This window comes from Protopterus annectens, chromosome 8.part0 (genome assembly GCF_019279795.1).
Source record: "Protopterus annectens isolate FY-2018-M chromosome 8.part0, PAN1.0, whole genome shotgun sequence".
NCBI classification, from domain to species: domain Eukaryota; kingdom Metazoa; phylum Chordata; order Ceratodontiformes; family Protopteridae; genus Protopterus; species Protopterus annectens.
The window spans coordinates 533403578-533430101 of NC_056741.1; the positions used below are offsets into that span (position 1 = coordinate 533403578).

The window sequence follows — 26524 nt, forward strand, 5'->3', positions numbered from 1 at the left end:
AGACAATTTCTTATGCATTTCTTCTAACAAATACTCTTGATACTGTATCATGTGAAATTGACAATTTAATGCCCTCATAGCAAGAGTGGCACAAGTATACACTTTTTTACCCCATCTCTCTAATGCCCTGGACTCCTTTGCAGAGGGGAGTGGATTCTTAGTAGTAACAGCTGCAACCCCTTTAGGGCCCTGTGAAATTGCGGGGTCAGCAGAGTGGGCCTTATAAAGAAAATTGTGTGTGTCCGGGACCCTGTAATACCCATCAGGCTTAACAGGGGCCGGAGGCAGAGTGTCAGGGGTCATACTAGAGTCAGAATATACATCATCAATCACATTTAAAACAGCAGGAATAGCCAAGGGTCTATGCTGTGGCAAATGAAGAAAAGTTCTTAGTCTTTTCCTGGAATCAGAATATTCCTGGCCCTGCCATTTGAAATGCTCTCTCATAGTGTGAAGGGTCTCCCCAATGGAAAGCTCTTCAGGAGGGGAGGCTGAAGGAATAGATTCCTCTGCATCCGAATCCTCGTAGGCCAAATAAGCCTCCTCCTGGTAATCTGAGTGATCCGAGCCAACAGAGGCCTCCTCTGAAGAAAGGGGATCAGGAGGATCCATCCTGGGCCTTTTGTCTAGAGGGGGTTGGGAGCCCCTGTCCGGATGAGGCTGAGAGCCCCTAATTAAGGAGATCGGGTCCTCTGCTAAAGTTAAAATCTGTGAACTAGAAGAAGGTCCCTGAGGAATAACTCTGGGAGGCATGGCTTTAGTGTGCTTTGCAGCTTTAGCCCTGGTGAAGGCCTTAATAGACATGGATGCAGGAGGCCTGGCTGCACCACGTACTGGTGTAGCTTTATCTAAAGGTATGGTGTCGGTAGATTCCAATACACCAGTTTTGGAAGGCAATTCTGTAACCGACTCGGTAGGAGCCTCCGGGACCGAGGCTGTCGGTTGTATTATTTCAGGGTTCGGAAGTTCCAAGGACTCGGTATCAGCCGAGACCGAGACACTCGCGGTAGGCCTAGCCGCGGTTTCAGCCGAAATCGCGGCCCGCGTGTGTCGGTCCTTGTCTTTCCGTTTCTTAATTAAATGTGATGTCGGGGTTTCCGACGGCATTTTGTAAGCAAAACTATCCCCAAAAAACTCTTCTGCGAACTCCGACCGACGTCTAAGAGTGCGTCGGCTGAAGGAAGCGCAGGCAGAGCAGGCCGAGACGTTGTGGTCTGGGCCTAAGCAAGGGAGACAATAAGAGTGGAAATCCTTATGAGGTATTTGTTTCCCACAAGTTAAACAATTATTAACTTTTTCTGACATCGGCTGAGGCAAGAAAGAGTCCCCAACGGGGTACTTAGCTTTTGAAGTCTTCGGATAGCGAAATTACAGGAGCTGGCCGACCGGCACTTGCGACCTGCTTCTGCTTCGGGCACCATGCAGCAAGAAAGACTGAGGAAGATGGCGTCGGCTGACGCTTTTATACCCCAAGCATTGTGACGTCGGGGAAAGGGCGACATCAGCCGACGCCGGACCCAGACTTTGGAATCCGGCCGACCGAAGGGCTGCCTGAGGCAGCACAACCCATATGTGATGACTGCAGATGCATCCTTGAAGGACATCTGGGATACCCTTGGCCCAATGCTGGTCATCCTTTGGAGTAGACAAAATTTTGTCAGGTCTCTTGGGGATCAGTTCAATAGAATCCAGAATCTTCCAGGCCTGCTGAGCGATAAGTTTAATAAGGTCGTCAGCAGGCGGAGAGATCCAAGAAGTAGAGGGCTGAGCACGACAAGCCTCCAGATAAACAGATTCCTCTGAGGAAGGCTGAACGGTGGTCCAGCCACCCTCCCCATTTGAGGATTTCTAGGATGTCCCCAAGAAACATCATCAGGTGGTGATTTAGGGAAACCTTTACTGAAATCGGTGTCCACCATGACAGACTGTTCAGGGGAGTGCTTCCTCTTGCACTTTTTCTTCGCAAGTACTTCCTCGGTGGGATGGTCCAGGGAAGTATCCAAACATGAAAATAAAGTCGGTCATTCTTGAGGCTCTGGTGCCCCCTGTCCCAGGGATGAGACTGGAGGAAGCGCTGGTCGAGAGGATAGGGATGATGCTTGGTTTGACAGGGGTGGGCAAAGACTGTGTGTGTTTACAATGGACAAAGCCTTTCCCATGATACGGAAAAGGCTGTGCCTCCCCCCTTGTAGAGGGATTGGGCCTCAGAACTGAAATAGACTCCTTCAGAACTGGGGTCCCATCCCACATCGAGGAAGCCAACTTCAAACCAGAAGCCTTGGGTCAAGCTTACGAATGCTGAGGCACCAAGAGGCATGGACGGCTCTGAAATAAAGCTGAACCTTGCCCCTCGGAGCCAGCAATGAAGTCACGACCCCAGGAGATCTCGGGTTCCAATAAACTGGAAGATCTCAAGGCAATCCTCGGTTCCAAGGAAGAAATTCTAGCCAGTACCAAGACAGAGTGCCAGGGACTTCAAAGGCTCAGTAGGAGTTGGAGGAGGAAATTGTGTCGATGTTGATGGAGCGGTTTTGGTGCCAAGCTGCTTGGAACCAAAGCTGGATATAATCCCCACGCTGTCAGAAGCTGATCAACCAGTCTCAATGTCCAATTCCGAAAGATTCTTAGTGGATTGAATGGACAAAACAAATGGAGATATGGAAGGCCTCGGTTCCAAGAATGAACTGAGTGGCCTGTCAGCGAAAGGATCCACTGAGGATGAATAAGTGGCCCTTGGAAGGTTTGAAGGGAAGACTGTTTCAGTACCGATATCGCTAAAGGTACCGAAGCTCCAGATGTCTGTACCGAGATTCTTGATGTAGCCGAATCACCTGTGCCTGGCAATGACGAAGAAACTGAAGTACCACACACGACAAACCAGCAGCTCCGTAGTAGGAAATATTTATTCAGAATGCAAAAACGAATCTCACGAATCTCTAGCGCCTCGGCCAATAGCCTTTAACAGAGTACTCTGTTAAAGGCTATTGGCCGAGGCGCTAGAGATTCGTTTTTGCATTCTGAATAAATATTTCCTACTACGGAGCTGCTGGTTTGTCGTGTGTGGTACTTCAGTTTTTCCTTTGGTTGCTGTGGTTTTATAAATGACGAAGAAACTGTTGGAATCAAAGGCTGTTTTGTTAATTTTGTGGGTGGTTCCAAAGAGCTGCTCAGAACCGAATGCTCTCTCTTTTTTGGTTTGGAAGAGGAAAATGATGAACTGGCTTCAGTTCTGGAAGCAGAAATGGCCCCTTCAAATTCTCCCTTCAGAAGACATTTCAACATTAATTTGTTTCCCCGCTCAGTTGAAGTCATGGCAAATTGCGCAGTCCTCCTGGAGGTGGACCGCAGCAACGCAGTACACGCAAAAAACATGCCCATCTGAATTAGCCATTTTTCTATCACATTTTTGGTACCTCTTGAAAACAGAAGTGTCCTTAGTTTTGTCAGCCATGCTATAAGGGTTAAAGGGCCTAGCGCACAAAAGGCACACGCACACAGAAAGAACAGAATTAAAAAGGATCTCCTTTTTTTTTTTTTTTTAAGGTAGAAGTGACCGAGATGATAAATTACCAACCATGGTAATTCAGAAAATACTATGAACGGTAACTAAAGTGGAAAGAAAGGTACCAACAATGGTACTAGAAAGGACTACCAAACAGTAGAAAAGAGGAAAGGGAAAAAAACTCACATGCACACTAAACGCCAGATAGAAGAGCGGGTAGTAGATAGAAATATAGATAGACAGAAATAGAGAGTCTATATAAGAAAGGTGATTAATAAGAGGAAAAAAATACAAAATACAGTCAAAGCTCGAGAGATAGGATCGGATGTGCTTGACACTACAAAGTGGCAAACGAGATCTGAGGTAATTTTTGAGAGGAGCATCATGGGTAGTACCTAGCTTGAGAGTTTTAAAAGGCATATGCTGAAATAAACAGCTGAGTCAGTTCGGAACACAGCCCACAGGCAAGGATTACATGAAGACTGACATCATCAGATTGTATATTTGCAGAATAAGGCATTATTAGAAGCAGTGGGTAGAAAACTATGGAGTTTCAGTTAAAAATGGATACTGTTCCTATTAGTCCCATAAAGTCCATATAGTCAGTATCTTCGACTTGTGAGAAGGCACCACTGTCAGAATATGGGGTGACAAATTCATTGACCAGCTCTACAATAATAAACGAGGAGAAAGCTGTTATTAGTTTCCAAAAAGTACAGTTGTGTACACTTACCATAAATGTAGATGTTCAAGTGTATTCACTGTTTCAGTCATCATATTTGGGTTGATTCCCAAAGCTAAGGAAAGGTGGAGGCAGTTAAAGAAATCCAGCTCTGGATTTAGAAAAGATAGGCTGGTGGTAATGCTTGGTGAAAGTATGTACAGTGTGTGTGCTCCAGGTAGCAGCTTCCAGGATGTCCCTGGTAGGGACTCCTCTAAGAAATGCCGTAGAGGTAGATGCAGCCCTGGTGGAATGAGATCTTATTTCCTGTGGGGTAGGTTTTCCATGGTGCTTGTAGCAGAAATGAATATAATGGGCTATCCATTTGGAAATGGTTTGCTTTGAAATGGCCTTCCCCTCTGCCCTTGCAGCAAGGAAGGAAGTTTCTTTGTTCACCAGTGGGAGTGGGGAGCCTTGAGCAGCCTATCTGTCCCTGAAGGAGTGACCTCAGCACAAGAGCTTGTAGTAATTGGTCGTTTTGGACCATTTCCAGCTCTTTTGAAGTTCCCTGTTTAAAATCCGCCCCTGAGCGTTTTTTTTTTCTGGCTATACTACTCAGAAACAGCTCCTCGTGGTCCTGCAGAGTGGTGCTAGCAGCAGAGAACTGGGAAAAGCAACTACTTTCCTGATCTAAGTATTTTTTTGCTGTTTTTACCTGAGACCCCTTCCTTTTCTTACTTTGAACAAGTTTATACTGCTTTATTACCTGTTTTTTGCATTATACATTATCTGCACTTAAGGTTAAATTTGGTCGAAAGTCTGTTGTTAAATTTAACTGTTGAGGCTACCCACTAAAGTGAGCTAGCCTGTGTAAGTGATTTATTACTGTTTTTCCTGCATTTATGTGTACTTTTTAACTTAAACAAAAAAATATCCTTGTTTTCCAGCCTTTCTCGACTAGTTTAGACCAGTATACAGGCTTTGCTGTATTCTGGACTGTGGTGTAGTTTCTGTGTTGTCCATTGCCTTACTTGGATAGAAGGAAGTTTCTTTGCTCACCAGTGGGAGTGGGGAGCCTTGAGCAGCCTATCTGTCCCTGAAGGAGTGACCTCAGCACAAGAACTTGTAGTAATTGGTCGTTTTGGACCATTTCCAGCTCTTTTGAAGTTCCCTGTTTAAAATCCGCGTTTACGCGGCTTTGTGCGATTGTTCGCATAGCGCAGTGCCGGTTAAACAGGCTTAAATTATTCCTGGCTACGCCAAGTCTGAACTTCAATTTTTCCCTTCAGTCTATTCGCTTTATCATAAGCCTAGCACTTGCTCCTAAAACCTTTCTTTTAAGTGAAGCACCCTTAAACTAATGTAAGCACTACATCCACCTACAACCCGTGCTAATACCCACTTCGCTTCAAAGTCCTCTCTCTGACCCAGTTACACATCACCCCCCTTATACTATTCTGGCATGTCAAGTGGTATATTACTGACGTCCTCTCCAGTTCAGCTGGTTAATCTGGGAATCCTGAGACAATGTTGCAACTCTCTCATGTACACAGACAACCCTCTCCTCCTCCCAACAAACAAAAACACAAGTGAGAGATGCAACTATATAGCCAAACTGGAGGCTGAACTCTCTCATCACAGGACTAGCAAGACCAGACAGGAGGAGAAGGTAACCACACACACACCAAACCCAGTCTCACATAAACCAACCACAACTGCAAACCAAACACATAGTAACACAAAGACATACTTCGGAGGCTCTAATAAAAAACTTACCGAAACAACAGAGACTCCCAAAGCAGACATCCAAGAAAACACCACCTCAAAACTCTGCACAAGCAACACATAGTACACAAAGTCAGTGTGCCAAACAATCACAGCCCTTAAGGTGAAACACCATGCCGATACACTAGTAATAGGTGACTCTATAGTCAGACACATTGACGTCCCACTTACCAGGCTGAACAAAGAGAGGTTAACGGTGAGCTGCCTGTCGGGAGCTAGGATCCGCCACATAACACAAGCAGTCAGGTCACTCCAAAGCAAGTACAAATATGACTCCGTCATTGCCCATGCCAGCGTGAATGACCTGAGACGTACCTCCTTGGACTACATGAAAAGAGATATAGTGGAGCTCTCTGATTATGTAGCCCAGGCCGGTATGACCCTGACCCTGAGCAGCATCTTGCCCTCACCAAGAATGATGCCACAATAGAAAGACAAGATGATCAGCTTTAATAATTGGCTCAATTACTGGTGTCATTCTAGGGGGATCCAATGTCTGTCTGCCTGGGATGACATGCTGGACAAGCCACGCTGCTTCGCAAGGGATGGCTTGCACCTGTCACTACTGGGCTTCCGGATATTGGCTAAGGCTCTTGCCACCCCCATAGTGCCTTTTTTAGGCAAAGCTCAAAAGACAAACCCACCACCTTAGAAAACAATAAAGGAAAAAAACTAAGGGTAATGCTGCTCAACGCCAGAAGTCTAAATCTCAAGATGCAGGCTCTCGAAGCACTCCTCAGTATGGAGAGCATCGATGTCTGTGCAGTAACTGAAACCTGGTTCAAGGCTCCTGAGAGCACCCCAGCCCTACCAGGTTATACCTTGTATCATGCATTTCGGCCCCAAAACCTGGGCCGAACCACAAAAGGAGGGGGAGTGTCCATATTCATTAAAGACACCCACACCTCCAGGTTAGTGGCAATGCACGAAGCATCAGAGACCATCCATGTGCAACTATCTGTAGGCAAAACTGCTATACAACTTGTAGCATGCTACAGACCACCCTCGCAATCTCAGGAACTCCATTCAGCCTTCTTGAAGACACTGGAGGATATGAATGTCTCACCAAATACCATCATATTGGGAGACTTCAACTACCCAAACATAGACTGGGTGCATTATTCAAGCCCCAACACCCTAGCCCAAAGGTTCCTGGAATTCATCAACTCAAATGCGATGGAACAACTAGTCACCTCCACCACAAGGGGAAATAATATACTTGACCTGATCATCACAAACATGGGGACAAAATGCTCAACACCGGAAGTATACCCCTCACTAGTGAGATCAGACCATAAACTAATAACCCTAGATATTCATATCCCACCTCCACCCCCAGCACAAATGACCACAGTGAGAAGCTTCTCAAAAGCCGACTTTACACTCCTTAGGACTGAAATTGTATCCTTCAAGCCCCCTGGGCCAGTGGAAACCACATCCCACACTGCTGAATCCTTCACAAATGCTTTCTACGGGCATCTCCAAGAATGCATGGATCATGCAATCCCAAATAAAACCAAGACCCTTTCCACCAAAGGCAGGCATCCTATCTGGTGGACCCCAGCCATAAACAAACTTTATAACAAGAGAAGGAAGCTACTGCAAGATGGAGCAAAATCCCATAAAGGGAAGGCATCCCTGATCAGCACTAGCAAAAAACTATGTTCGCTAATAAAATCATCAAAGGTCAACTTTGAGAGAAAAATCGCTAAGGACACTAAAGATAATCACAAGGCCTTCTTCAGTTATGTTAGAAACCTGGGAGGAAACCCTCAGATATGCGCAGAGTTAGTTCATAAATGCAAAAAATACACTGAACCCACAGATATTGCCAACATACTGGCAGACAGGTTCAGTGCAAATTTCTCCCCTCCCTCTCCCCCAAAAGACGAAATAAATATCTCAGCTGAATGCAACCTCCCTGAAATCTCAGATGTCCAGGTGAGAGCTGCCCTCAGCAAAGCTAAAAATACAGCATCCATGGGACCTGATGGTGTCCCGGGTTGCGTCCTATGTGAACTCCTAGAGGAGCTAAACCCGCACATAAGAACGCTGTTTAATCTTAGCCTTGCTACAGGATACGTCCCTGAACACTGGCGTACAGCTACAGTGGTCCCAATCCACAAAGGTGGCACCTCTACAGACCCTGGAAACTACCGCCCCATAAGCTTGACCAGCCTGGTCTGCAAAGCTATGGAAAGGATCATTATGGAACTCAAACAAAGACATCGGGGACCTACAGACAATTGACCCTACCCAGTTCAGCTTTGTAAAAGGCAGATCATGTCTTTTAAACCTGGTGGACTTTTTTGAAACAGTCACTAGAGCCATCGATGAAGGCAAAGCAGTTCATACAGCCTACCTGAATCTGGCAAAAGCCTTCAACACAATACCCCACTCAGGCATCATCGACAAGCTCAACAGCTTAAATGTAAACCTGTTTGTCACAAGATGGGTTGCAAACTGGCTAAAGGACAGAACCCACAAAGTCAGAATAGCTGGAGCTATGTCAGACTCTAAGCCAGTCAAAAGTGGAGTCCCACAGGGCTCTGTCTTGGGACCCCTCTTGTTCGGCATTTATTTCTCAGATGTGCAGGCAAACATAGGGGGGTTGTGGCTGACAAAATTTGCAGACGACTGCAAACTAGGCGGCATAGTCGCCACACCAGCTGACACATGCATCCTCCAGAAGGGCCTCACAGAAACAGACGACTGGTGCCAGAGTCATGGCCTTAAACTAAATTTTGGCCCCTCTAAGGAATTGTTTTAACAGGGAATGAGAGAAGAGGGGTGGTTCAGTATTATAATGTGTTGAAATGGCAGAGGCATGAATTTTAATTGAAGAGAAAGATAGTCCTTGTGGAGCATTTCTGTTAAATAATCTAGAATATGAGGTAAGCTGGGCACCGTTGTGCCCATCCCCTGAGCCTGGCTCCAGGAAAAGTAGCTTTTCCACTTTTCTGAATAGGATTTTCTAGTACTAGGCCTCCTTGCCTCAAGAATGACATCCAGCACCTGCTTACTGAGGGTTGCTAGAGGTGAGCTCAGGGAATTGGCCAGGCTGCAAGGTTCAGGGTTTGAAGCTGAGGATGCAGAATTTGGCCCACCTGCTGGGACAGCAGGGAAAGGGTCTGAGGCAGATGCCATGGTTGCAGCACTGTCAGACTGTACAAAGGGGGGTACCAGTGCTGGCATGGCCAGTCTGGGGCAATCAGTATTGTCCTTGGCTTGTCCTTTTTGATCTTTAGTAGGACCTTTGAGAGGAGAGGCAGAGGGGAAAGGCATAAATTGAGAGGTTTTCCCAGGTAAAGGACAGGGCATCCACTTTCCAAGCTTGACTGTGGAGAGTTCTGGTGCAGAATTTGTTCAGTTGGTAGTTCTGAGGGGAGGCAAACAGGTCTACCTCTGGTGTCCCCCCATTTGTTCCTCAACAGCTTGAATATTTTGGGTTCCAGTTTCCATTTGTGTGGGTCCAGGAGATTTCTGCTTAAGTCGTCTGCCTGTGAATTTAGTTTGCCTGTCAGGAAATGAGCTTGCAGGTTCACTTGATAGCGCAAAGCTGTGTTCCACAAAGCCATGGCTAGTCTGCAGAGTGGGTACGAACGGGTTCTCCCCTGCTTGTTTATGTACCACATAACTGTGGTGTTGACTGTTTTTACCAATAGTTGCCCTGGAAGAATAAGGTCTTTGAAGGCTGTCAGAGCATTCTGTACAGCTAACATTTTTTTTGATTGGTATGCAGGTGCATCTGTTTTGGCTTCCATTGCCCTGAATAAACTGCCCTGCCATGTGAGCCCCCCATGCATAGTCTGATGCGTCTGTTCTTAGGGTTTGGGCGGCAGGGGGTAGAGTGAAAGGGAGTCCCTTGTGGTAGCAGGCGTCTGCCACCAAAGGAACTCTGCCCTTAGACAAGGAATGATAGGAATCATTGTTTCCAGGTCCTGAGAATGTTGACACCATAGACGTTTTGGATACCATTGAAGTTTCCTCATATACAGTCTTGCATATGGAATTAACAGAATGCAAGACGCCATGAACTCCAGGGCTTGCAGGATTTTCTTTGCAGAAAGCTGGGTTTTTGTGGCTAGACGGTGAAGTAGGTTGTCAAATAAACTTGTTTCTTCGGAGTGAGGAATGCCATCTAGGAAGTTGTGTTCAAGCTTGCTCCCAGGAATACAATCTACTGGCTGGGTACTAGGTGTAATTTCTTCTCACTGATGGTCTACCCCAGTGAGGTTAGAAGTCTCTTTACAAATGCCAGGTGTTGTAATAGCAAGTTCTGACTTTCTGCCTGAATCAGGCAATTGTCCAAGTATGCGTAAATCTGAATATTTCTCTGCCTGCAAAATGCAATGGTTGGAGCTTGGCACTTTGCGAATACCCTGGTCGCAGTAGATAAGCCAAAGGGAAGTGCACAGAACTGATAGTACATACAGCCTGCCCTGAAACGTAGGTATTGCCTGCAGGATTCCCTTATTGGGATGTACAGGTGATCTTCTTTTAAGTCTAGGGTTGCCAGCCAGGCATCCTTGGCTAGCATAGGAAGAAGTGTTGAAGAGTTAGCATTTTGAATTTTGGAAGCACCAGAAAGTTGTTGAGAACAGACAGGTCCAGGACGCCAGGAGTTTTCTTTTTTGGCAACCAGGAACAGTCCTGAAGAAAAACCCTGTCCCCTTTGTTCTGCTGGGACAGGTTGAATAGCCCCAATACTGAGGAGAGAGAGCACTTGTTTTTGGGCCTCCGCCCACTGATTTAGGGGAGGTCTGGCCATCCACTTTAGGTTGGAAATAAGTGGAAGTGGAATCTGTATCCTAGGGAAACTATGTTTAAAACCAATTTGTCCTGGGTAATGAGTTCACAGTTTTTTGCATGCAGGGCGAGCTTTCCTCCTAAGGGAGCAAGTAGATGAGCAGGGCTTGGAAGAGTTAAGGGTAAGTCATTGTGCTGTTTTTCCATGGGGGGGTGGCTTACTACTCCCTGCTTTGGAAGTGGGAGCCCCCTACAGCTTAGATCTGTGCACTGCCTGAGACTGAAGTCTTGGTGGTCTGCTGCTCCTGGGTTTGGACTGAGAAGGCCTGGAAGGGACTGGAAAAGATCAGTTCTTCGAAGGCCAATGCCTACTGAATCTAGGAGGCTGTACTTTTGCACAGATTTAGCTTTTTCCTCCATCCTTTTGAGGACTTCTGCTTTGTTGCCAAAAAGGTGGTCTTCGTTTAAGGGTGGATCCAGTAATTTAGCTTTAACATGATCTGGCAAGTTTTGTTCCTTAAGCCAAGTATGCCTTCTAAGTACAGACCCAGTGACAACAGCCCTGCAAGATGCTTCTAAAGTATCAAAACCACATTGCAAAGTATGTTTACCAACTTGTTCAGCAGAATGCATTAACTCTTGCAAATCTTTGTGTTCAGCACAGTCAGAAATCAACATAACTTTCTGTTTAAATAGTCTCATAATATGCTGATAATAGTTTAACATATGAAACTGGAAATTTAAAGCCCTAATGCCGAAGTAGCAGAAGTGTATACCTTCTTACCCAATCTGTCTAAAGCTCGAGTCCCTATCAGAAGGGGATAGGATTTTTGGCAGTAGTAGCCTTAATGTCTTTTGGTCCTTGGGAAATGGTCTCTGGATCCGCAGTAGGATTTTTGAAGAGGAATTTCTGAGAGTCAGGTACTCTGTAGTACCTGTCAGGTTTCTTGGGAGCTGGAGGCAAAGTGTCTGGGGTAAGGCTGGATTCCAAGAAAACATGATCTACAATCTCCAGAACAGGAGGGATAGCTAGTGGCCTGTGTTGAGGCAAGAATAAAACTTCCCCATGTCTCTTTTTGGACTCAGAATAGTCTTGGCTTTCCCAGCAGAAATGCTGCCTTAGGGTATGCAAGGTTTCACCAAAAGAAACAACTTCTGGAGGGGAAGCAGAGAGAATGGAATCCTCTGCATCAGAATCCTCATAAGTAGATAAGGGTAAATCCTGGTAGTCAAAAGGAACAGAGATATCAGATTCCTGATCAGAAGCATCAGAAAGAAAACCAGTTCTAGGTCTCTTAGAGGGGGAAGGCTGGCTTCCTCTAATTAAGGTAATAAGGTCTTCAGCAATTCTAATAATTTGTTTTGAGGCATGTGGGCCTTAGAATGCGGTTTGGTCGTCGGTTTTCTAGGTGTAGTGCGAGCTTTAGGCCTGAGTAATTCGGTATTCCTAGCTTGAAACAAAGTCGTCGGTTTAATATGAAAGTCGGTAGGCCTGAATACACCCTCAGAAGCCAGTGCCTGCAAAGCGGCTCCGGACTCATTCAAGGTAGAGACATCCGCAGGTTCCATAGTCGAAAAAGCATCTCGTGGCATACCGGACTCCGAATGGGTCTCAGCAGAGGCCTGCGAAACTGTAGTAGCGGGTATCAGGGGCTGCGAAAGCGCCTCACTGAGTACCGGCAGACTGGCAACTAGCTTAACGGAAGCATCGTCGGCAGTTTTGGACCTATGTGGTCTGGCTCTGTCTTTATCCTTACATTTTTTTGAAAGATCGGTAGTTGGATGGCTTAATGAAGCCATTTTGGAGTACTGAGATAGAGAGAAAGTATTTGGCTACAAAAATAGCCCGACAACAAATAGTTCAGGCATTGAACAAGGCACAAAACCGACAGCGAGGGACGTCATGGTCTGGGCCTAAACAGATGACACAGTAAGAATTAAAGTTTCTATGAGGTATTTGCTTACCACAGGCAAGACAATTGTTAATTTTTTCTGACATCGGATAGAACAAGAAAAAAGGATCCACAACGGGTTACTTATCTTTTTGAAGACTTCAGGTCTGAAAGTCGAAAACGAAAATTTCAGGAGTCGGCCGACCGACACTTGCGAACTGCTTCTGCTTCATTCACCGCACGGCAAGAAAGACTGATGTAATGGCATCGGCTGCATGTTTTATACCCCTGACAACCTGACGTCAAGGAAGAAGCGACAGCATCAGACACAGAAATCCGAAGACTTTGGTATTCAGGCCGGCTGAGGGCTACCTGCAGGCAGATAACCCAAATGTGATGACTGCAACAGTGAAACACTAAAATCATCACAGAGACACTGTACTACAGTACCACTGCATAGTCTACTAATGGCCTTAGTAATACTGCTTTTGTGGCCTTCTGGTCTGCATTCCAATCTGACATTTTGCTGTCTGCTAAGCTGTCAACCTTCTTAATACAGTTGGGATAGGTTATCCAGGTCCCAGAGACCCCCGATTTAACTTCAAAATCCAAAGATTTGAGACTGAATGTTGCATATTTAAAAAAAATGCTATACTTTTGAGTACTTTTATTTTAACACATTGCTAATGCTACTGTGTGACATATTTATTACATAATTAATGTTACTGCAGTTTTAAGGGCAGTCAAATAATGAGAAGTTGGGCTTTTATATTTGATTCCCCCTGCAGCTGTTCATCTCCCTGGAGTATGTTCCTGTACAATTTGAAGAACATCTGGTCTTATTGGGTTACCACTCACCTCTGTGAGCATGGACATTATCCCTTCTAACAATAAATCATACCTGAAACAAGAATGCATGTGAACAGAAAATGAAGGAAAAGTTTTGCTTAAAACTAATGTAGGTGCTCTAATTGAAAATTGCTCCTCTACACTTAATTGTAAGGATGCATATTACCAGGATCGACAGCTACTAGCCTCCTTCCCACCCCTCTCTCAGTTCTAAAAGGAGAAAAGACTTTAAAAAGATATGAAATAACATAAAATAAATGGTTCTAAGCTATATTTCACTTCAGGTATCTAAACCTTAACCCGATATATCCAGGATGAGATTCTGTGCCACTAGTTCAAACAGGGCTACTTAGCAGCAAAAAAACAACGGAAGCTCAATTTATTTTGCTTGACTTGCATCTAGGCTTAAAAGAAATTAGTCTACAGTGATGTATGAAGAAATTATTACAGATGTAGAACTTTGAAAAACAAATGCACCTTTACTAAATTTGCTAATTGTTTTTTTTTTAAATATTCCCACACTACATCAAGGATCTTTCCACTATGCTCAGGTTCATTCTGCTCCCCCATTTCCCACCCACCCCTGCTACGCCTACATTTATTTGAAACTAACCACACCCACAAACTATCATTATCTGCTCAAACAAGTTCTACACAACAAAATTACTGCACTACTCATTTTACTAAGCATACCCATCTACTAATAAAGTAAGTTATCAAATCAATTATATTCAAGTTCTAACTCAATAGCCTACGTTAGCTTACTTGGTACTAATTGTAATATAAATTTTACCTGCTTCACCAAGCTATACTACTAATGAATCACTACCTCAAAATGATAGCATTATATAGCCTTGCTTTACAGACCTTATCACTAATCACACATTTAACTTCTTACCAAACCCTTCTAAATAATTCCAACCACTCTCATCCCACTTCAAGTGACTTCCTGCACAAAGTTTGGCATAAAAGAATTATATCCCCCCACATCTGTAACATTTTGTCAACTCAACTTTACTATAATCCCATACCAAAACACCTCATGCATCTCCCTAAAATATGACAAATACACAGTCAAAATGATTAGAACCATATTAGACATTGTATCTAATCTTATTCTCAGTGCTGATATTCACCCTAACCCAGGCCATAACAGTAGTCTAGACAGTATACCCCTTGCAACCAAACCTATCACATACCAAATTTCTTTATGAAATTATCAGACCTCTTAATATTAAACATTAACAGCAGAAGTATTATAAACAAAATAAAGTAAATACATGCAGCTCTTTTCATATTCTCCAGAAATTGCTCTAATCACAGAAATTTGGCTAAAACCTGATATATCCAACAACAAAATTCCACCTCCAGGATGTAATACACAAAGACAAGGCTGAAGGGCCAAACATGGCAGAGGGTTCCAGGGAAGTAAATACTGTGGGAAGAAATAGCCAAGGAATTGTTATGGCTAGGCTTGTATAGGCCCTAGGGCCAATAGTCTAGTACCAACCTTCTTCGTCGTCTTCTTCTTTCGGCTTTTCCCGGTTAGGGGTCGCCACAGCGCATCACCTGTCCGCTAATGATTGGCAGTGAAGTTTTACAGTGTCGAGTTGCCAGCCCGGCACCCTACCTTCCACAGAAGGCACACACACGCACTCACACCTAGGGGCCAATTTAGAGTGTCCAATCCACCTGCAGCATGTGGAAACCGGAGGAAACCCACGCGACCACAGGGAGGACATGCAGACTCCGCACAGAAAGCACCCCAGCCGAGGATCGAACCAGAGAACCTCTTGCTGTGAGATGACAATGCTAACCACTGCACCACCGTGGCCGCCCAGCCTAGTACCAACCTATGAACCTAAAATAATCTCATTCTTAAAGGCATAGAACTTACCCCAAATTTTGATAGCTCAGAAACCATTTTTACACAACTAAAACTTAATGCTAAAATGCATATAAATATTTTAGGATCCTATATCCCTCCAGGTCAGAACATCTCCACCTAGAAAATATTTTGGATTGGTCCTCCAAAGCACTGCCCCAAGAGACAATAATCTTGGGTAATTTCCAACACTGACTGGATCATATGCAATTCCAATAATCCCACCAACCACATCAACCTCCATGGCTTCACCCAAAACTACTCAAGCCCCTACCAGGATAGATAAATCATCTAAATAGACAGTCCACCTTACACTGGATATTAACAAACAGACCTGACCCTTCATTTAATTCTGGCTCTCAGATTCTCTTAGTGATCACCTTCCCATTTACTTAAACACAGAATAAACCCTTCTAAGCTTACCACTTATCATCCTAGCTTCTTCTTTCGGCTGCTCCCGTCAGGGGTCGCCAAAGCAGATCGACTTTTTCCATTTCTTCTCGTCCTCTGCATCTTGCTATGTCACACCAACCACCTGCATGTCCTCTCTCACCACATCCATAAACCTTATCTTAGGCCTTCCTCTTTTCCTGTTACCTGGCAGCTTCATCCTTAGCATCTTTTTCCCAATATACTCTGCATCCCTCCTCATTACATTTCCAAACCAACGTAATCTTGCCTCTCTGGCTTTGTCTCCAAACCTTCCAACCTGGGCTGACCCCTCTAATATACTTATTCTTAATCCTGTCCATCCTTTGTCACACCCAGTGCAAATCTTAACATCTTCAACTCTGCCACATCAAGCTCTGACTCCTGCCTTTTTGTCAGTGCCACTGTCTCCAACCCATATAACATAGCTGGTCTCACTACCCTCTTGTAGACCTTCCCTTTCACTCTTACTGGTACTCGTCTGTCACAAATCACTCCTGACACTCTTCCCCACCCATTCCATCCTGCCTGTACTCTCTTCTTCACCTCTCTTCCACACTCACCATTACTCTGAACTGTTGATCCCAAGAATTTAAACTCATCCACCTTCGCCACCTCTACTCCTTACATCCTCACCATTCCTCAACACTCCCTCTCATTCATACACATATATTCTGTCTTAGTCCTGCTGACCTTCATTCCTCTTCTCTCTAGAGCATATCTCCACCTCTCTAGGGTCTCCTCCTCCTGTTCCCTACTCTCACTACAGATCACAATGTCATCTGCAAACATCATAGTTCACAGGGACTCCTGTCTGATCTCGTCTGTCAACCTGTCCATCACCATTACAAATAAGAAAGGGCTCAGAGCTGAACCTTGATGTAATCCTACCTCCACCTTAAACACATCCGTCACACCCACTGCAGACCTCACCGCTGTCACACTACCCTCGTACATATCCTGTACCACTCTTACATACTTCTCTGACACTCACGACTTCCTCATACAATACCACAACTCCGCTCTAGGCACCCTGTCATATGCTTTCTCTAAATCCACAAAGACACGATGCAACTCCTTCTGACATTCTCTGTACTTCTCCATCAACACTCTCAAAGCAAACATTGCATCTGTAGTGCACTTTCCTGATATGAAACCATACTGCTGATCACTAATCATCACCTCCCTTCTTAACCTAGCTTCCACTACTCTTTCTCATAACTTCATGCTGTGACTGATCAATTTAATCCCTCTGTAGTTACTACAGCTCTGTACATCACCCTTATTCTTAAAAATCGGTACCAAAACACTTTTTCCTCCATTCCTCAGGCATCCTCTCACTTTCCAAGATTTCATTAAACAATCTAGTTAAAAACTCCACTGCAATTTCACCTAAACACCTCCATGCTTCCACAGGTATGTCATCTGGACCAACAGCCTTTCCGTTCTTCATCCTCTTCATAGCTATCCTTACTTCCTCCTTGCTAATCCACTGCACTTCATGATTCACTATCCACGCATCATCCAACCTTCTCTCTCTCATTCTCTTCATTCATCAGCCCCTCAATGTACTCTTTCCATCTGCTGAACACACTCTCCTCGCTTGTGAGTACATTTTCCTCATTATCCTTTTTCACCCTTACCTGCTGCACATCTTTACTAGCTCGGTCCCTCTATATAGCCAATCGGTACAGGTCTTTTTCTCCCTCCTTAGTGTCCAACCTTTTATACAACTCGTCATACGCCTTATCCTTAGCCTTCGCCACCTCACTCTTTGCCATGCACCTCATCTCCTTATACTCGTCTAATTTCTTCATCTCTCTGACAATCCCACTTCTTCGCCGACCTCTTTCTCTGTATACTCTCCTGTACTTCTTCATTCCACCACCAGGTCTCCTTGTCCTCCCTTCCTCTTTCCAGATGTCACACCAAGCACCTTTCTAGCCATCTCTCTTACTAGCTCTGCTGTAGTTACCCAGCTATTCAGTAACTCTTCACTGCCACCCAGTGCCTGTCTTAACTCTTCCCTGAACATCACCTCACAGTTACCATTTTTCAATTTCCACCATTTGATCCTTGGTGCTGCCCTCAAACTCATCCTCCTCTTCTTGATCACCAATGTCATCCTACAAACCACCATCCCCTGCTGCCTAGCTACACTTTCCCCTGCCACCACTTTACAGTCTCCAATCTCCTTCAGACTGGCCCTTCTACATAAGATATAATCCACCTGTGTGCATCTTCCTCCACTCTTGTATGTCACCCTATGCTCCTCCCTTTTGTTAAAATACGTATTCAACACAGCCATGTCCATCCTTTTTGCAAAATCCACTACCATCTGACCTTCTGCATTCCTTTGCTTAACACCATACCTACCCATCATTTCCTCATCCCATGTGTTCCCTTCACCAACATGCCCATTGAAATCTGCTCCAATCACCAGTCTCTCACCCTTGGGTACAATCATCACCACTTCATCCAATTCACTCCAAAATTTTTCTTTCTCTTCCATCGCACACCCAACTTGTGGAGCATATACACTAACAGTCATCATTACACCATCAATTTCCAGCTTCATAAACATCACTCTATCCGACACTCTTTAATCTCCAAAACACTCTTAGCATACTGTTCCTTCAGGATAATGCCTACGCCATTTCTCCTCCCATCCACACCATGATAAAACAATTTGAACCCACCTCCGATACACCTAACCTTGCTCCCCTTCCATCTGGTCTCTTGCACACACAATATACCAACCTTCCTTCGGTCCATCATATCAGCTAGCTCTCTCCCTATACAAGTCATACTGCCAACATTGAAAGTTCCGACCCTCACTATCACAGTCCTAGCCTTTACCTGCCTTTGGCCATGCCTTCCACCTCTTCTCCTCCTTCGGCCAACAGTAGCCCAATTTCCACCAGCACCCTGTTGGCCAACAGTACTGGTGGCGGTCGTTGTTAACCTGGGCCTCAACCAATCCGCTATATATATATATGTGTACTTATCCTATCCAAAACAAAATTAAATTCAACTACCAAGAATTCATAGACACACTAAAACTTTGCAATTGGGTTCCAACATCCCCCCCCCCCCAAGAAGATGGTGTGAAATACTTTAATTCCACCTTCCTGAATATACTAAACAAACTAGCCTCCCCAGGGACTATTAGAATAAAATCCAAATTTGCTCCATGGACAATAAAAAAAGCTAGACTACTCCTAAAAAAGAGATAAAGCTCAGAGTAAATGTCACATTACTAAATCTCAAACAAACAGGCATATCAGGAAGTTGGAAACAAGGCAGAAAGTCTAATCAAACAGGAAAAAACAAATTACTTTACTATCCAAAACAAACACCATAACAACCCACAAAAATTCTGGAGAGCAGTTAATGACACACCAAGCCCATCTTCCACTAACAATCTAGACAATATAGCCATTCAATTCAACAAATACTTCACCAAAACAATTCTAACTCTCTCCAAGTATACCCCCACTACCACTCCTACTAATCCTACTTTTAACAAAAACAGAAACTCCTTCTCCTTACAGGCGTATCTACAAACACAATAAAAAAATCTACTTAAAAAAAAAAACAGAAACCCACTACTCTAGCTCCAGATAAACTTCCTGCAGAATATAAATAAATAAAAATGCTGGCAGGCAGAGTTTCACTGGCACAAATCACTCAGGTGATAATAAACCAATTTGTGTATTTAATGATAAAAATCCACAAGAAAGACAAAATGTGAGTGCTTTCGTTAAACAAGTGTTAACTTCATCAGACACCATTAAAATGTAAGACAGCCATTTATATACATATAAAAAACAATCTGATTGGGTAAGCAAAAAGGGGCAGTAAATTTACAGTGAATGGTATAGACCATTTTGTAAAAGGTAAATACAACTGTCACTCCAAGGCAGTGGTCTACATGGCTACATGTGACCAATGCCTAGCATTTTATGTAGGCAAAACATAAAGGAAATGTAATGCCAGAATTTATGAACACAACTACACCATAAGAAAGAATAATATTAATAATGCTTTAGCGAGGTATATTCAGGACAATACTAGCCACAATTTCACATTTAAGGCAATAGACCATGTAGACATCAGTTAGAGTTAAAGGAGTTAAGGTGGCAAATCTTACTACAGGCAGACAGATGGCCACGGATAAATGACAGGACATCCATCTCTCCTGTATTGAAATTAAAAGCCCTAGAAAGGAACAAAATATCTCAAAACATTTGCTAAGCACAAGCACTTTTGTATGTATTTGGCTTTGGTAAACATTTTAGCATTCTGTGAATATTTAACATGAGATTTTAAAAATGACTTTGGTTTTAGTTACATCCTATTTAAAATCATTCGTGACACAAGTATGAGACTAATAATTTATCTTTCAATTACAAGTTTTAGTTGTATTTAAGATGCAACAGTTTCAACTGTAACACAGTCAACAAGGGGTTAAATTAATGTTCTGTCTCAGTGTTGCTTAGCTAGCTGCCACTCTTTGCTTACCCAATCAGAGTGTTTTTTATATGTATATAAATGGCTGTCTTACATTTTAATAGTATCTGATGAAGTCAACACTTGTTTAAGGAAAGCGCTCACATTTTGTTTTTCTTGTGGATTTTTATCATTAAATACACCTTTGGTTTATCATCACATGAGTGATTTGTGCTGGTGAAACTCTGCCTGCCAGCATTTTTATTTATTTTGTTTGTTTTGCTGCTTCTGTTTTTTTTTTGAGTTCCTGCAGAATATCTTAGAATTGTAGTTGATGCCATCTCCATCCCTATATATATCCTCATTAACCGGTCTATTACTGAACAACTAGTTCCATCAGTTTGAAAAATTTCACGTTGTCGCCTCACACCAAGAGATTCTCCGGTTCGATCTTCGGCTAGGGTGCCTTCTGTGCAGAGTCTGCATGTCCTCCCTGTGGTCGCGTGGGTTTCCTCCAGGTGCTCGGGTTTCCTCCCACATCCCAAAGACATGCTGTAGGTGGTCTGGACACTCTAAATTGGTCCTAGGCATGAGTGCGTGCATGTGTGTGCCTTCCGTGGAAGGGTGGGCGCTGGGCTGGCAACTCAACACCGTAAAACTCTACTGCCAATCATGAGCAGACAGATGATCCTCTTTGGTGACCCCTAACTGGGAAAAGCCGAAAGAAGATGATGATGATCCCTTTACACAAAGGCAGCAAGTCAACAGAATTATCCACTTATTGACCAACTGCTACACTGTTACCCATATCCAAGATACTGGAAAAATGCACACACATATAAATTACTATCCAATACCAAACATGGGTTCCGACCCTTCCACAGCACCACCTCTGCTCTTATGACCTTCACTGACAGTCAACCAGCACAGAAATAATGGAAATTTGTCTCTTCTGTTTTTCTTGACCTCTTGACATAGAGTGATGTCTCACAGCAAGCTCTTAAACTCAACTTGGGCCAGTCTACTCTGTCCCAGTTCAAAGACTATCAAGCCATCAGCAAGCAGTTCACTGGCAACAAGCCCTTTCCTCTCCACTACCCATCACCTTGGGTGTTCCCCAAGGTCCTTGTCCCCCTACTATTTACTCTCTTTACTAACAATCTCCATACATCAACCCTTCAAACTTCTCTTGTACAATATGCTGATGATTCTACACTGATATGTGCAGCTTTTCTATACCATCTACAATCAATAGCTCAACAATCTTTCACTGCAGTAAATCTTGGCTAACTAGTTCTCAACTTATTTTGAACCCTAACAAAACCAAGCTTATGCTTTTCTACCCCACTAGAAACACCACCCTTCCCTCCTCCTTCAGCATTTCATCACTAAATAATACCATTGTCTCTCCTGTACAACACACAAAACGTTTAGGTGTAGAAATCAACATTAGTCTGACATTTGAGATCCATATTGCCCAAACCATTAAAAAAGTCCACAAAAACTAGGTACACTTTATAGAAATAAAAAAATGTTTCACTAATAACACAAAAAACACGATAGCTAGAACATGTCTTATCTCAACTCTTCTCTTATGCACTGTCAATTCTCATAAACCTTAGAAAATCACATTTAGACGAATTAAAATCGTGCTGTAACACAATTGCAAGATTTGCTACTGATGTCAGCTCTAAGTCAAGTCATTGCACTGCCATCAATCAAGTGAACTGGCTAGAACTTCCTTAACAAAAAAACTTGTCACCAACTATGCTTGGCACATTATATCCTGTACAAACCTGAAAAAACACCAGCATTTCAAAACTTAACTCCTTACTGTAACAAATGTGTACTTCACTCGAGTAGCAGATCCCTGTTAAATGTTACCAAAGCTAACAATGAATCAGGTACCTCCCTCTTCTCGAATCACACAGTCAAAATCTGCAATAGCTTACCATCAGAAATAGCATCTACTACCAGTTTATCTCATTTCAAAAATAACTCTTAATTCTCACTTGACCAATACATGGCTATGCTCCTCTACAAATCCTGGGTAAGAAAAGAATTCCAATGCAATGTCCTATTTCTTCTAAATACTCTTTCTCTAGGTAGTACTTGTTCTTCACACAAATCAGATCACATCTCACCTTAACATATTTCTACTCATTCTTACAATTTAAAGCATGTATTCATGGACTATAGCAAAACTGTTCTCAAGTTGCAATTGTGTTTCAATATCTACACTCTACTCTATCTCCTCCTACTACAGGCCATCAGTCAATGTAGTATGTCTATGAAATTTGCTCACCCACCAAATGTTATTAACACTTGGTTTACATTCTATACATCACTCATTTTCCTGATAGATTTCATTTTTTTTAAGAATAACTCTCTCTTTTCCTGTACTAGATTATGCAACACTGCCATTAATAAGAATATTTACAGGAATATATTTTTATCCAATGTTAATTTATATGGAAACCTAGTTCCCCAGGCCTCCTCTGAAATGGACTTTCCCGAAAATCAAACGTAAAATAAAACAAATTTTCTAAGCTTCACCATCATCACAATATCACAACATAAAACACATTTAAGCAGCAGTGTACTTCTGTAGGTTTCACAGTTTCGTTTTGTGAGTGCTACAACTAGAATGATTGTAAACCTGGGCCACAGTTTAATTTTTACATTTTCCATCTTCCACTTTGTGCTACGGGCAGACATCTGTAAAAATATTTCCAAAATGAATGCATATACACAATAATTCATGAAGAGAACGTGCACCTATGAATATACAATGCAACCTGTACCTCTTGTATACCCCTCAGGAGACAGGGGTTATCCAAGGCGGACAACTCAAACTGCTGGACGGTCAAACCAGTGGGCTACCAAAACAAAAGAATTGTCAAGACCAGCTTTGGTTTTGTTTAGGAACACTTATAATTCATCAGTCATGTATTCCCACTAATACAATTACACTAGTGATAATCTCGGACGCATATGACACATTTCAACAATTGATTTATGCACATCTAGTGGCAACATTTCAAGTCTTATTTTTAATTCAGGCATATTTCTCATACTGAATTCTTTTCATCTCCTGTGGTGGAAATTTTGTGTTTAAATTCCTTCCATCAGCTTTTTGACAATCACTACCAGGCTACTTTCTAATATTCAGTTCTGCAGTGTTGACGGCACAACAGGTAGCACACTTGTCTTTGGTGCTGAACAACCAGAACACTGTGGGTTCCATTCCCACTTTAGGTGACTGGATTACTGATGCTTCAGTGAAGCATTAGGGGGCTGCTGCACTCATGTGTCATTCTTAGGTGAGACCTTACAAAAAGGTCTCATCCGATTGCGTTGGTGGCAGCTCATGTGGATATAAAAGATCCCACAACACATACCAAAAACAGTAGGGGAATTTCCCTGCTGCCAGGGCCAAATTACCACCCAGAAGTCAAAATACCACCTTGTGTCTCACCAGAAGAGAGCAGGGTTGCCACCCCTGTTTTTTTTTCCCCCCGGACTATTAGGAAATCAAACTGATTCTCCGGTACTTTGGAAAACAATGTACAAACTCCAACAGACTATCGGAGTTTGTAAATCAGCTGATTTACTATGCCCTTTTTTTTTTTTTTTTTTTTTTTACAGAAAAGCATAGCAAATCAGCCGAAAACAGACAGCACAGCAGGAACGGAAAAAGAGGGCGTTCCTGCCATGTGCTGCCATCATGACATCACAAAATGGGTGGAATACGGGCAGGAGAGGGGGTGGGGTGGGCGGGGTTACTGGTGATGCAAGGGGTGTGATTTTACTCCGGTGTTAGCCACAATGAAAGGTGGCAACCCTAGAAGAAAGGCCACTAGCCTAGTGGTACTAACCTGGTCAACAAAGGATAAAATAAAAAAAATGATAAAAACTCACCGTCACAAAGTAATTAAAAAGACAGGATTTTAATACACAACTACAGCAGTGTCACAAATGTAAGATTTCAGTGTAGAAAACTTTTGATTTTTTTTTAAACTTTTGGTGCTGGGCATCATAAATGTGAAAAGCTTAAAAAATGTATCAATACAAGACCCAGTTGCTGAATGTCTGACTTGGATCTCTGACAGAATATGCAATAAATTGTAGCCATATGACACTATTCTATTAACTACAGTATATTATCTGTAAACATGCAATTATCAGATGTCTTTCCCATTTTTAATCACATCATATCATATAATGCAACAATATAACCTTTTTAATACTTACCTATACTGTTGATTAATTATAGGTCTGCCAAGCTGTAGCTGTACAGGTAATGGAGGTGGTGGCTGTGGTGGTTCACTCGTAACAGGAGATGTTGGAGAGGACTGTCCAGAGCCCACTGACCCAGGGCGGAATGAAGTACTTTTCTTTGCAACCTGTTTTTTGGCAGCCAATTGACTCTCCAGGCTTCAAAAATGAAAAATACAAAGCTGAGGAAAAGTGCATCATAAAACAACAAGTTATAACATAACTTATTAAATATATCAAGCTTCATATATGTCAATGTCTAACATATGGAGCATAAGGCAAACTGCATAAAATTCTCAGTAAAATAAACTAAAGCTAAACAGGCTTCGTGCCTCACGAATGGAGAAATTACAGTTGTGTACACTTACCATAAATGTAGATGTTCGAGTGTATTCACTGTTGCAGTCATCACAATTGGGTTACCTGCCTACAGGTAGCCCTCAGTCGGCCTGAATACTAGAGTCTTGGGATTTCTGCGTCGGATGCTGTCACTTCTTCCATGACGTCAGGACATCATGGGTATAAAACATGCAGCTGACACCATTACATCAGTTTTTCTTGCCCCAGATGTCAGAAGCTCCCAAAATAGGAAGCAATTACATGGTGTGGAACACCCCCAGCAAAAAGGAAATACCAATGATATAAGGTATGCCAAACAAAAAGGATAGGCAGAAGTAAAGAGAAGTCAGAGGACTGAAGGGAGGGTAACCAGGACTGCAACAGTGAATACACTCGAACATCTATATTTATGGTAAGTTTATACAACTGTACTATGTTCTTCGTGTTTCACTGTTGCAGTCATCACATTTGGGTTGATTCCCAAAGCTGAGGATGGGTGGAGGCAGTCAAGAAGCATTAGGGCTGGCAAACAGGCCCTGTAAGACGGCTGTAGCAAATCCAGCTCTGGATTTAGAAAGGATAGTTAAGTGGTAATGCTTGGTGAAAGTGTGTACCAAGCTCCAGGTTGCAGCTTCCAGGATATCCCTGGCAGGGACTTCCCTGAGAAATGCTGTAGTGTTTGACGTAGCCCTACTGGAATGTGTTCTGATCCCCTGTGGGGCATGTTTCACATGGTGTTTGAGGCAGAAATGGATGCAGTGTGCTATCCATGTAAAAATGGTTTGCCCTCTGCCCCTGTAGCAAAACTGACTAGCAACTGGTCAGATTTCCAGAAAGGTTTAGTCCTATCCACATAGAACCTAAGCTGCCTGTGCACGTCCGAGTGCAGGATCCTTTCCCCCGTATTCTGAGGATTAGGGAAAAAGGTTGGCAAATGAATGGATTGGTTTCAAGCCATACTAGATACCACCTTTGGCATAAATGATGGTTTGGTCCTGAGGGAACCCTGTCCGCATGGAAGATAATGAATGGTTCCACTGCCATAAGGGCCTGCAATACAGACACTCTTCTTGCTGAAGTGATGGCTCTTAGTAAAGCTGTTTTCCAGGAGAGGAATTTTAACTCTGCTAAAGCAGCAGGCTCAAAGGGTGGAAGTGTGAGCTTTTCCAATAGAAGCTTAAGGTCCCAGGCTGGAGTAGGAGCTCTCCTGGGGGGTCTTAAATTTTTGGCTCCTCTGAAGAACTGTTTGACCAGAGGATGAGAGAAAAGAGGTGGCTCGGTATTAGAATGAGATGAGACGGCAGAGGCATGAATCTTAACTGAACAGAAGGACAGGCCTTTGTGGAACATTATCTAGTATATGAAGAAAGTGAGCACATTTGTGTCCATTCCTTGAGACTGGCCCCAAGAACAGTATCGTTTCCACTTTTCTGAATAGGATTTTCTAGTAGTAGGCCATTTTGCATCCAGGATGACATCCAGCACCTGTTTACTGAGGGTTCAGAGGATGAACCAGGCTGCTAGGTTCAGGGTTTGTAACGGAGGATGCAAAAATTGGCCCTCCTGCTGGGACAGCAGGGAGGGGGTGTGAGGCAGATGCCAAGGTTGCAGTACTGTCAGACTGCGCAAAGGTGGATACCAGTGTTGGCGTGGCCAGTCTGGTGCAGTCAGGATTGTCCTTGGCTCGTCATGTTTGGTCTTTA

The 26524-nt window shown here is 43.3% G+C and overlaps 1 protein-coding gene across 1 annotated transcript in view; it reads right to left on the bottom strand.

Moving 5' to 3' along the window:
- Window positions 1–26524, bottom strand: part of SETDB1 (SET domain bifurcated histone lysine methyltransferase 1) — a gene marked incomplete in the record, with an annotated part of 3089600 nt that overhangs the window by 1656821 nt on the left and 1406255 nt on the right. Inside the window, 1 exon segment of the mRNA XM_044080041.1 lies at window positions 24459–24641. Within this exon segment, the coding sequence (XP_043935976.1) occupies window positions 24459–24641 (183 nt within the window).